Genomic DNA, 13,742 nt, shown 5'->3' with positions numbered 1-13,742 from the left:
TTATTGATATACACCCTTCTCAGGTATACCTAAACCTCCATACGTGGGACTGTTCACTGGCAGCTAGTAGCAAGAAATAATCAGGTTAGCACCTGCAAGTAATATATGCAGATTAATAGCAATACCAGCACTTCACCAACACTGCTCTGAGGTTGATGACCAACTGAAACAGAATTATTGCTGATTTCTACCAGTAAGAGAGAAGAACTGAATATGAAGCATTCAGACACCCCAGGTTGGATTTTTTTTTTAAATTATTTTTTAAATTTATACCACCATGAGTCTTCCTTACACCAGTTTAAATTCTGATGAGCACCAAAGATCTACCTTAAGAGGAACAGTAGCTTGTGCAGGTACATATTTCAGATGGCAAAATATGTTCCTCAAACAATTATGTCTTATCACAACACTCACTCAAAATTTTACATCGAACTGTATCATGGGACCCTTGTAAAATCTCCTCATTAATGATGATTATGTAAGTACTGTTAGATGTGAGACATTCCCATATTGCTCGTAGGAGTTATGATTTAATTCTATTACAACCTGCTCCACCATTTGTATAATCACTCCTGACACTTTACCTTTTGTTTTGGAAAACATTATTGTCTGCCACAGGAAAAAGAAAACAGATGATATTTTGTTTGTCATTGCAATCTGATTGAAAAGATGTTATTAATTAAATGTTGTACACATTTATACCCGAAAACTCACTGACAGCTCTTGGGAGAAGATATATTACTGGAAGACAGTTGTTATTTAGGTCTCTGAGGCAACACAGAGACATTAATAAATCTCCCCCACATTCCTGTGAATTAGGCAGATATTATTAAGCATTTGTGGGGAATAGTTTGGATTTTCTTTGACCTTTAATAGTTACTAGCATGGCTCAGTGTGGTCCATGACTCTAGGAGCCACTATAAAGGAACACTTGCACTTGCTTTATCTCAGTAGGTGAGTTTGCAAATACACAGGGAGCAGAACCGAGAAGTCGCTTCCCTCACGAGCCACAATACAATGTCCTGGTTTAGTACCCAGGCTGAGCTTTTTGCCAGAAGGAGGAGGCAAAGACATTTTACCAGAGCTGGAATTTTCATTTTCTGTTTCTCCCTCATTTATTTTTTGTCATCAGAAGTGTTACATGCAGAGAAAATATTCCTTTACAGGATAAATAAGTAGAAACAGCTACAAAATTCCAACTGCCTATAGTGAGAGTTTTAACCAAGTCCCTTAACTAGGGAGCAGAAAGAAGGCCCATCTCACAAAGAAGAGATTTTTCAGAAATTATTATAATAAACTTGATTTTTTCTCCGCAGCATTTTCACTGTAGTGCCCATAGGTTTATAGGGAATGGGGAATTTCATCAAGAAAGAGGTTTTGAAAGTTCTTACCTTGGTCACAAAGGAGCATAGTGAATTAAATTTTCCTCCTCAATGTGCTCTTGGAGCTGGGGCTGTGGCTTCTGAGTACTCTGAAGGTAAATGTGATGTGACTAGTGATCAAATTGCTTCATAAGGAAAAGTTCATCACAGTCAGGGTAACTGCTTAAAATGCAACGTAAACAAACAGGTCTGTACCAATATTTTGACTGCATAAACAATTCAAGCTGTATCACTCCGGAGATAATGGCACATAATGCTGTATAAAATGCTCTGAAATGGTTTTACTGAATTAATCTGCATTTGAATTCTGGAAGAAAATTGGTCTGTGCAGTGGTAAAGAGTGAACTTCTGTGCTCGTGTTGAATATGATCCTAACAAGGTCTGGAGCTTCCCGAAAGCATCCTGGGAAAGGGCTTCACTACTACAAGGTAAATGGGAAAAGAATGATTTTCAGACCCTGCACTGTCTTTAATCCCATTCACAGAGCTTCAGAAATTGGTGTGTATGACAGATTGGAATATAAGATTTTGTCCGAGTAAGTATAAATGAAGTGTTCCTTACAACTCTGACGCTACATCTCCGGCAAACACTCTTTCTCCTTTTAGCAACATCACGAGTTCAAGTCTGGAAAGGACAGTGATTAGTGTTTTAAAACTCTGCTAATAAAACTAAGAGAAAGCAATCTGTACATAGGAGTTTATTTAGATGCCCACAAGTTTTAAATCATTCCCCTTTATATCTCAGCCCACTGGATATCTCATCCAACTGAATTACCATTGGGTTCTACAATGTGATATACAAAATGAGCTGACATTATGATTTACAAACATCCTTTGAGTATCATATAAAACACAACTGTTTCCCTTATTATACAATCATTAGGGCAATGCAAATATATTCAATACGTTAGTAGCTGAAAATGATGGGGCATTTTAAGAAAATAAATTTAACTTTATCACACAAACCTGTTAGATAAAACAAATCCTGTTTAAAAAATGGGAATAAAGTTGTCTGAATGATTGCAATTAATTTTTATATCGTTTTGCCACTTCTCCCTTATAAGAAACATAATAGTACTTCATTTAAAAGACAACTAATTTTTTCACTTAATAGTCACACTTCATTCTTATTAATCAGTTTCACATTTTCTGCATGAAACTATGAAAAACTCACAAACGTAGACTTTCCAAACTGTAGCCACTATACTTACTTCTGCACTCTTTGCCATAGACTCACTATGTTTAATTAAATAAACAAAAAGCGAAAAACACTACACAAATGAGCAGAACAAAACACAACAGCACATTAAAAAGGTGACTTTTTAGCTGTAGATGCCATCATTGTAGAAATATATTCTTGTTCTAATGCCACAAACTTTCTAGCCTCATGAAAAAAAGCGACATTAGCTGAAGAAAATCTAAACTCTAACCTCGATGTAGGGCTAAGAGTTTTAATTTGTATTTCTGTCTAAATTTAAGTACTAAACAACACTGTGTGCGTGGTAAATTCAAAACTAAATATTTTTGAAAGTCATAAAATATGAAAAGAGAAAATCTGTTTCTGAGCTGTTAATGAAAGTTACCAAATGTTAAGGTCTCCTGTCCCACATGTCGCTGGTACAGGTGCTTCTGCACTTGGTCATTATGGTGGCAGTAACTGAGAATGGCAGACATCATTATTACTGTAAATACAAAAAAAGGAAAAATTCTGAACTCATCAATGATGTTATAATTGAAAGCAAATTCTAACCTAGTTAATTTAAATTATATCATCTTAAGGCGCTCTGACTGTTTGATCACTGCACAATCCGAGGGATTATACCCTTTTCCAGCACTTGCAGTTTCTGTTGCAAAACAGAATACTGATAATGACCTGTGATTCTTTCCCAAATATGTGTTGAATTGGTAGTGGAATGGGGTTTTAGTTCCGTTTCTCACTATAGGAGTCTTGCTGCTGCTTCGCATGTTTGGAGAAGAAAGTGCTTTTTTTGCCATTTCATTAAGTTCATGGCATTTAATTTTATACATTTTTAAGACAGACTTATTTTGATTACTTCCATTCTGTCCAATCAAATACACCTTTGCATGTTTTAAAATGTTGGACAGCTGTGAAATATAAGTACTATGCAATCTGACTGTACATACATACATATTTTCATAAATACATCTGACTGGGACCTTGGAACTAAGTATGTGATATCATGGGACAAAATCACAACAGACTGTCTTCTTTGTAAAATCTAGATCCAAAGTAAGAAGAGCTGAATTCTATCATGTTGTCCATACACAAATTAAAACAAAAATACAGCATTAGTTTACCCATGAAATAATTTAAACATATTTGCAAATGTCTTGACAGGAAAAGTGTGTAATTTACAACACTGAAAACTTTTAACAACCATTGACTTCTATGCGCTGTACTGTAAGTCACCCAGACAAGGCTAGCAAGGATGAGCATAGTGATAGGTCCCAAAGGCAACTCCCAAACATCTTCCTCGTGCGGAGACTTTGGTAATTGTCTGTTGTATAAAACGCCAACGCATACGACTTCATTTCAGGTGTTAACTTCATCGGTTTTCCTCCCTCGGCACAGTCCAGTTTGACTACGTCAGTTATTGTTGAGACACTCTAAATCCACCGAGCAGCACATGTTCCCATTCTGCACAGACAAACAAGCAGCTGTCAATCACCTCCGCAGAACAAGTCACAAAGAGCAAAGGGGTTGGTGGCACACAGAGATAGATGCATCTCTGACACATCTACCACATAGAAAAATCTGCTTAAGCCATCATCCCTGGGTGTCCTCATCGGTCCTAGCTGTGGTGGCTTTTTGAGGAGGCTGATTTTGCCAAATAGCACTGAACTGGCCTGAACTACACATGAACTAGAAACCTGATGTGAAAGACTTGCTGGTCCCCATAATAAATACAGCACAGCAGTGGCAACAAAGATGACTGGATTTATTTTCTCCCATGCAAGAGAGTTAATAGAAAGAGTTTTGATCCGATCCACGCCCAGAAGCTTTCTGTTTGTCTGAAATAAGCAGGTAGTTCAGATTCTTGATTCATGGCAGATATGTATGGGGGGGAAAAACCCCATACGGCCTTGGAGTTTAATCCATTGTTAAATATCTTTCTGCAACACCCAGTCATTTACAAAACTATCTTATATATTAAAAACTACAGCAATCATCAAAACCTGAAATGAGCAATTTTTTTCCTTTTTTTTTTTTTTTTAAATCCAACACAAATCCATAGGAAAAACTCTGAAGAATAGCAGAAAAGCTACCTTCAATAATTTAAAGCCCTGGAGCAACAGCTTGGTTTCCCACAGTGAACAGAAGAACATTTTATATAACCCAAAACAACATTTTCATAATTCTGATATTAGTGCAATGGGGTCATCACTGCATGGAGCACGGGAGACAGACCGCGCTTCTGCATTAGAGCCATGGGATCAAATACGTCAGAAACTGTGATGTTCCCTTCCCCCTTCTGTTGCGGGAGTGCCTTCATCCCTGAGCTGCAACGCATTTCTACTTGCATGCTTGCTGGTGAAACTTTTAGTTTTTGCCTTTGCTTACTAGCTCTGTAAAACACATTTTCATGAACATCCACATTAGGCAATTATTAATGTATTAGCCCAGATTCATACTGAGAATGCCTGAAGGGCTTTCCAACAGAAAGTCTGAAAGTTGCACTAGGATATTACATATCTGCACTCAACATTTCAACAAGCACAGAATTGTTTTGTTTCCACCCTTCAAAGCACAAAAGGCGTGGGTTTTCTGTAGGCTTCTGCCCTCCAGTCTCATTTACTTCCCTGAGATCTCAAAGTGAGCTTCCAAGGCAGAAAGCGACCCTGATTTTATGCAGCAACATACATTGCCATTACCATTCTACTTTGCCCATCGTACCTTGCATTTGCAGGTTGTACAAGGAGATCCCAACATTGTCCATACAGCACCGCTAAGTCTTGTGATTCCATAACCATCTAGACAGGTTTTCCTGATGTCGTAGGTGATGTTGTCAGCCAAACAGGGGTCACTGACACAGTGGGGACAGCACTCTCCTTCTGAGATGGCTGTGTACTCGCAGTTTAGATTCGGGCACAGAAGAGGCCAACAATCCACCTCTCCTTCCTGTAAAAATGGAGGCAAAGCTCATTGAATTAGTTGCCATTTACAAGCTCCCACGAAACTTTGCATTCTGTTGAATGGGAAAGTTTTATTTTGCCAAAATTGAAATAAACTTAATGGATCACCTCTCAGTTTGGTTGATCATATAAATGCATATTTGAATACTGAGCTGAAGTTTCCTAAATGTAGCAGACTATCATTTGGTTGTTTTTTGACTAAACTATGACACTGTCATCATTGTAGGAGGAGAACTTGAGTTCTTCAGGGTTTTTAAAGGCAGCATTAAATACTGGGTTCCAATATTTTCCATAAACTATAATTTTTGCAGTGACTGCCTTGCAGACTTATGCCCTCTTTCTACGCCTGGTCACATAAACATCTCTGCAGGATCACAGCAACTGTTCAAATAGAAAATTAACACTGCAGCTAGATGTAGGTTAGTATGTTCGAGACACACTAAACATCGATCTAACTAGAAACAGCCAGAATTGATTTTACTGTCAACTCTTAAAGCATCTATGATGCTATGATTCTATGAATTGTAGAGTAATACCAGTTATGTTCCGCTGAGTCATTTTATTTTATTATTTAGCTTTGTAAAAAAAGCAGTTTACTAGCTAGAAGCATGGAGAAGAGAGAATCATCGGGTCACTTCTGTAGAGCATTGCTGTAGGATCCATGTGTCTAAACTTAACCTGTCTAAACTTAACCTACTCTGTAAGCACTTCAGATGCTGACATCACACACTGCCCAGAACCTTACATGTAGCACTGATTTAGTGCATCACTGTCTTCTAGCTCTGTACGTTTGTAAACTCAATCATAAAATTATGCAAAGAACTGCTAGCCACAAACTCAGTATCCCTTATAAAACATGTCACATCTAATATTTGCCACTGCTGCTGGCTGCAAATGTTTCTTGCTCTTCTTTTGCAAACATTAAAAAATATCTTAGGAGGATACAAAATACAATACTTACTGCTGTACATTATGGATAATTATCTCTTGACAGTAACTTAGCTTTGAATGTAATTTGTTTCCTGATGCTCAGACACCTCTTGATTAATATCATATATAAAGACAATGTTATACAGTCAGCTACAAATGGAAAATTGATAATTTTAATGAAGTTCATTGCTGCACTAATTAGTATATCTGTGCAAATATTAAAGCTTTAGGGAAATAATCTACAGTGCCTAGTGAGAAAAGAAATGTTCTTTATTTTGCATGTTTGTCTAGTAATTTCAGTTTTCTTTATCCTTCTTTTTTTGGTTAACTTTTGCTAATTCACCGTGTGGCACTGGCACTCCATTTTTCCAGCATTTGCTGAATGAAAGAAAAGAATTGCATTGTCCATTTTGATAAGACAGGTACACCAGCTGATGTAATTAAAAGCTGAAACTCCTCCAACCAAATCCACCACATGTGAAAAAAATTTTCAGAAGTCATTTAAAGCTCAGACAACCTTATAAAAGTTCTCAAAAGTAGACTAATGCTAAACTTAATATAGTGTCAATGTTTTCAAGCTTTTGTCAAGCTTTTCATTTTGTTCATTAGATCTACTTATGCAGCAGTAAGAGGAGAACTGATGGTGTAGCTTTCAGTTCTCTGGTGCTCTGGAAGTGCTTTATCATCATTCCTAGTCTGCAAAGCAGGTGAAGAGAGAGCCAAGAGCCTGCTTCCACGTATGCTTTGCTAAAAATCACAACCCTTATTATTCTTGTTCCCCTCTGAAACGCTTTACCCATACCAGGCAACGGCACTGCTGACAGCTGTAGGTCCAGTTGTCCCCACTGCGGTAGAGCTTGTGCCCAGTTTGGTCGAGGCACTGGCTGGTGACACGGGTGTCGCACTCCGGGCAGCAGAAGAGATCAGCGCTGGGGTTCTCGCAGTCGCAGGCTGTCCTCCGGCAGAAAATCCTTCCATCCTGCAAGGACACATTGCCCTGCTGTCAGCCACAAACTGCCAGACAGCAGCCTGGGTAAGGTCACAGAGTGTATATATCAAAGGGCATGTCTTTGGTATATCAGGGTATATTAAGTTCTTAATGTATCTGACATTACTACCAACAAGGACTGGATCCTGCCAGTTGTGAGTAATACCTCAAATACCAGTATTGTCCCAATTTCTGTCAGTGCATGGATCCAATACTCTGAATCTGAGAATAGTTTTCCTGTCTCCAGCTAATTGAATTTAAAAGAAATTAGTATCTCAGAAGAAATATAGTGAAGCAATTTCATATCTCATTGGTTACATCAACAAACTCTTCAAGCGGTTGCTGCTCTAATACATACAGTATTTGTTTTGCACTATTTTGACTGACTGTATCACTGTGAAGAATATAACTTGAATAAATAAATTGAAGTTATGAAGGTGGTCCCTTTAAATTCATAGGAGAACAGTATAGCAAAATCACAGTGGCACTAACCATTCTTTACTCTGAATTCAGCATTGGTTCTGTTCGACATCTGGACCTACAGTACACCATCTTAAAGCTGGATTTATCATCATCCATTATAATTCTGTCCATGTATTAAAGAGAGCCTGTATCCCACAGGCTCTCCAAAATATGATTTTGCTAAATATTTGCTTACAGTATTGGATGGCCCATTTTGTTGAAGACCATTAAACAGAAATGTTTGAGATAAACAGAAATGTTTGAGATAAACAGAATTGTTTCTGCATGTAAAGAGAAAAGGATATATTCTCTTTGCATCAGAGAAAACCAAATTGATTCTAATTCCCGTTATGAAAATTGGACAGACTATCATGTTTGAAGTTATACCCCTCACTGTAGGTGAGCCAACATACTGATATGCAACACGTAGGCTGGGAACTAAAATCAGTTAACAACAAGGAGATTATTGAAAAATTTTGACATGAACTTCCACCAAATAAAGGGATACCTATCAAATCAAGGGAATTTATTTCCTCTTGATCCTTTAAAAAAGTGATTATTAAAAAGAGTGACAGCAGCCCAGGATGTCTTTGCCGCAGGCAGAAAAAATAGCCACAATCACAGCATGTAGCATGGAAGGTTGTTTTGTTTCTATTTTGATGTAGGAATCTGTGTTTGGCTCTTGTTTTTAAGCAAAGCCAGTCTTGGCCACAATGAAACAAGTACAAAATCAGCATCAAGGACTCACAATACCCATGTCAGTCAGTGTCACTGATGCATTCCATCATAGTTTTGAATTGATTAGAATATAACTTTCTGTTGTAAGAGTAATTAAAATGATTTCTCATGCCTAACAAGGAAAGCTGAAGAGAACACAGAATTATGGAAATAGAAAACACGCCAGATTAACATGGATCTGAACTGCTTTTGCCAAGCACACGGTACAGGACTAGGCTGCCCTGCAGTCTTTATTCAGTTTTGTATCAAATTAAGATAACTAAGGATTCTCTACTTGTGGCTAGTTTGCTGCTTTAGCTGCGGGAGAAGGAATAAACAAGCTCTATTTCCTTACTCAGCAGCTTAAGTAAATCATAAGGTAAGGAAGTCTGGCAGTGGCCCTTTTCCTTAGCCACAGATCCAGCCAGGTCCAGATGCAATGCTGGGAACAAACCCTTTCCACAAAAAAAACCCCAAAGACAGAAGTCATCCTCTCCTTTCAGCAAGTGGTGAAAGAAGAGAACGGAAAGCCTTCCCTGACGGAGAGTTATAACTAAATCTCCGTTCTTGCAGGTGGAAAAGCACACTCATCTTCCAGCCCTTGCTGAGGGTAGACATCCAGCAGCAGCTCAGCACAAAAGCTCTGCCAGGATGACTAGCTCCAGGCACGTGGGGTTGCACCGCACATCTGGGCAACCCAACACCCTCGACAATGGTAGTCTCTCTCCTCTCCATAATAGAGTGCTGATTAACAATGGCTAATAATAACCTGTCTGCTTAGTCCCAATTCCATTTCCAAGCTTTCAAGATTAGTTTTCAAACTCCCCTTTCAGCTGGTGACAGTGCTGGTAGTTCTGTGCTTCTCGGAGCTCCCGTGCTGTTTCCTCTGGGGAGCAGCTAACCTTTTACATCGCCTTTACTCTCTGTATTTCAGAACACTGACAAAGCCAGATGATTTTGCCAGAGACCTTTTGGTAATCATAATACACTGCTACCCTCTTTATTCTGTAAGCATGTGTGTGTTTTATCTACAACCTCATTAGTTCCATGCCTTTCAAAAAACATTTTTATCCCTATAGTGCAGTGACACAAAGCCTCTTAAGCTACATCTCACTTACATCTTTGCAGTTCTATAGTAGCATTGAGAAATATATAGAAAGCAACTTATTTTCTTTTGGTAGGTAATAACATACAGCATCTTATCAGTACCTCTCCCTCCCCGCCTTCCTCACTGAATCGGTTTTACGTGCTTCACAAGCATCAGTGGTATGCACACAAAATTGTTCTTACCAAAGGAAAAACTGACACACAAGGGAATCGCTGTAAAGGGTGACTCAAGTTTCCACAGAGCCCCAAAGCCAACTTGGACAGAAATCAGGCCCTGCAGAAACCAAATCACCAAACTGTTCTCACCCTCAGGAGCACACTTCACCTTGGCATATCCCCCTGTTCTCTGGGCTGTGCTTATCCCCCGGGCTTTTTTTCATACAGGGAATGGAGAGTTGTCTTAATTAGAGGACAGACTCAAAAGCCCAGATATAGCCAGACCATACAGCCAGGCTTAGTTTTTTCATGGGAGAGAGTAAGAGCTCCCCACAATCCTTCAAATTTCTGCCAGTCTTAAATTTAATTGTGTATTAAATCCACAGGAGTTCAGGAAAATGCCTGTAGAAGATGTATCAAATATACTTAAGGTACTGTATTAATTTATAGCTTTGAGAATCTATGTTTCTGTAAACTTTGTATTCATTCAGATGAACGAGGATGGTTTGAAGATGCAGGGTCTGATAAAATACTGAAACAGTCCCCTGTGCTTCAATAATGACACTTAGCTTCATTATAGAACTGAAGCAATATAATTTCTCACATTCCATAGTATCCTACGCCACAAATAACCTTACTTAATGAACTTCAAAGTTAAGCAAGGTATTTAATTTCCTTTGCACCAGAATTTATGTTAAAATATTTTCAAGATGGGATCTATGTTTTTCAGTCACCGCACAAAATATATCCTCTCCTAAAATAAACATAGCAAAAGAAAACATATTATTTTAAATCTGAAATGCTGATTTGTCTCCCAGATAAAACAAGTGAGTAGGACCATTACCAAGTTAGAGTTAGAAGTATAAGGAATGATTTAGTTACACTCTGCCCTTTTCCTCACTGAAAACTGAGCAGGCTGCAAAAAGGTCAAGCAGGGCCAGCTCTCCATGCAACTGCATGAAAAGGAGAGAGTCCTGCAGCAGGTCTGAGAAGAAGTCTGGTGTACTGGAAGCTATCACCATTTATAAAAATATATTTCAATAACATATTTCAATAAACACTGAGTGAAGACTTTACATCCTGCCCGGGATATGATAGAATAGGAGCTTTCCTTGTTTTCCCTGTTTTATAGAAAAGAATTTGGCTCTTGAAACAAGGCAGCTACTGGAGTGAAATTAAATGCAAATGTTAATTCACAAAGGAAAAAACTGGGAGGCGAGGAAGATATAAAGGAGGAGTCATAGCAACAAATAGTGCCAGGCTTATTTTAAAATATCTATCTACCAGTTAATCATTTTGTATATTTTCATATACTAATAAGAACATTCAACATAAGAAATAAGTGCAATGAAAAATGGCAAATAAAACAAATTACAACCCATCTAAAATGGGAATACTAATAGTTATAATTCTGCAAAGGCAGACCAGATGTCTTCACATATATTAAACTGTTTATTCTATTGACTGAAAATCTTTTCATAAGCCAGCCAGTTCCCCAAGATTACAATAAAAGCTTGATATATATTCAGTGGAGTTGTACACTTCAGCTTCTGAAGGGAGGAGTTTTAGGGAGCTTGAGGCTACTTGAAGTAAAAAATATAGCAACTAACAAGAACATATTCCCTTTTGAGCCCAAAACAGCAGTGTGCTTTGCGGGTTCTATTCACTCTAATGTCTTGATGTTCCCTTCTGCTACACTATTGCAATACTGAAATTATGAGGTTTTCAGCTTCCTGCGACTTCAAAACAACTCTTCCCCCTTGTCCCCCGCCCAAACTCTTTAACGCTTCTTTGGCTCATCAGCATTAAGACATGGGGACTGATAGGCCACTTCTCATGCCTTATGTTCAGCTTTTCACAGTGGCCAAAATCTTATTTTACTTTGACTTATGCAAGGGCCAATAGTGTTCTGTTGTGTCTAAGGACAGCTTTACCAGTGCTATGAACGCATCAGGTCAAAGTGGCCATAAAAACCCAAACATTTCTCAGATTGGTGCATTTCTAAAATTCTTGTCATTTCAGTGACAGCACTCCTCTTTTAACTAGTGAAAATGAAGAAAGCAGAGTCAAATGTTCTTTTAACTTGATTAACGCTCAGCAAAGAACTGACAATTTCCAGGGGGGAAAAAAAAAACCAAAAAACTGATCTGTTAACTCTAAAGTAGATCTCCTTATACTATGCCCAGCTTCTCCAAAGGTGCAGAGAGAGCTGCACTGCTCAAGTGGGAGAGCTGCCAACACAGCCAAGCTGGGACGAGGAGGAGAAAGCTAGCCTTCACCCTTCCTCACTGAGGAAATTAAGTGCCTGCTGCTAGGTCCTCTAACCTTTGACTCTTGCTCAGGCCTTCCTTCTCACCCAGTTAATTCACATCTATTCCAAGTAAAGGGAAACACCACCAACAGGAAGATGGCTGCCTACAGTACTTGTCCTGAGAGACGCATATTCATGCGAAACAGAAATTGAAATCAGTTTTCGACATTTCCAGTAAGCAAGCTAATCGCCTGCACATTGCATTAAAGGGTAATGCAAGACCCTCATCAAGGCAGGCTCTGAGTAGCTCTGGCCCATGGGCTGACATAGTAGATGCTCAGCAGGGTTAGCCATTATTTAACAGTGTCTGTGGTTGTGCAAAATAAGAAAAAAAGATGACTTCCCAGAAGAATTTCCCCACCACAGCTTCAGTATCCACAGCAGAGCTTACCTTTTGCCTCAGCACCTTGGGCTTAGGCTAGTATTTTTGTCCACACCACTGGCACCGCAATATTTGGTTTCTGACATGAGCCCAGAGAATTGAAGGACTCCTGAAACCCAGACCAGCTGGATCTCACCTTGCAGGAACAAACGGAGCATCTGTCCTCCCTCAGGGTCCACACCTGCCCATTCCGCTTGAAGCCGCCTTCATAGGGACAGTCTCCAGTGCAAGATGGTCCGGATGGACAAAGGCAATCAAACCCTCCTGCCAGGTTCACACAGGCTGAATCGTTCCAACAGGTGTGGGTCTTTAAGGCACACTCATCGATATCTGCAAAACAGCAGATTTGTAATGCTTTGGACATTTTTTTTTCACGGAGCAAATTTTATTTCTGTATTAAGTAATTATTGCTCATTTGCCTTGCTGGTGGAAGAGGGTGCCTTCTTTCTGATATCTTCCATATTTACTTGTGAGACACTAAACACTGATTTTTTTAGGTTATTCTCCAGTGTTTTTTTAAATTACACCAAGAATTCTTAAACTATCTAAAGCAGATTTAATTGTAAATGCTGAGACCAACATACCTAGTGGAACTGTGTATCAGTGATGAACTTGAACACTCAGACAAGGGTGTAAAGTGATTTCCCAGTGACTGGAAACTAGTAAACAATCAGAGTGACTTTCTGTCAATTAGCCCACTCTCTGTTCTGGATTTTACACCAAAATAGAAGTGCCCTATTCTTGAGAAGTTCCTAGCATGATCAACATTTCCCATAGTAAAAGCAGTCAATTGCGTCCTTTTCCCATTGCTGGAAGGTATAAGTGAATTGGGGAAAGAAAAAAAAAAAGAAAAAGAAAGAAAAAAAAAGAAAAGGAAAAAAGAAAGAAATCAGAAGTACCTTATGCAGGAAAAAAGTCTTAGAGCAAAGCTATGCAGGAAAAGTATGATTTAGCAATGACACAAAAGAAAATCATTATACACTAGAGAAAAGTGAATTACAGTATGCCATTAAAACTGCTTTTGGAGGGTAAAATATAATTATGCAATATTCATTTATCTAGGGCGTTAATGCAGCATTATTTTTCTTGCAGAAAAAGCCTTGAGATTTTTAAGCACATTGTTAAAAACAGGTATCTCTTTCAGAAAAAAAAA

At 38.6% G+C, this 13,742-nt stretch overlaps 1 protein-coding gene across 1 annotated transcript in view; it reads right to left on the bottom strand.

Annotated features, from left to right (window-relative positions):
• Positions 1-2,094: 2,094 nt before the first annotated feature.
• NELL1 (neural EGFL like 1) overlaps positions 2,095-13,742 on the bottom strand; it is a 296,528-nt gene continuing 284,880 nt past the window's right edge. The window contains exons 17-20 of the mRNA XM_068398442.1: positions 12,726-12,919; positions 7,269-7,445; positions 5,298-5,522; positions 2,095-4,040 (exon numbers count right to left, since the gene is read on the bottom strand). Coding sequence (XP_068254543.1) covers positions 3,990-4,040; positions 5,298-5,522; positions 7,269-7,445; positions 12,726-12,919 — 647 coding nt within the window. The 3' untranslated portion in view covers positions 2,095-3,989. The remainder of the gene's footprint in view (positions 4,041-5,297; positions 5,523-7,268; positions 7,446-12,725; positions 12,920-13,742) is intronic.

The sequence above is a fragment of the Nyctibius grandis genome, chromosome 4 (assembly GCF_013368605.1).
Source record: "Nyctibius grandis isolate bNycGra1 chromosome 4, bNycGra1.pri, whole genome shotgun sequence".
Taxonomy (NCBI): domain Eukaryota; kingdom Metazoa; phylum Chordata; class Aves; order Nyctibiiformes; family Nyctibiidae; genus Nyctibius; species Nyctibius grandis.
Note: the sequence above shows the minus strand (reverse complement) of the source record. Positions and strands in the feature narration are given on the sequence as shown.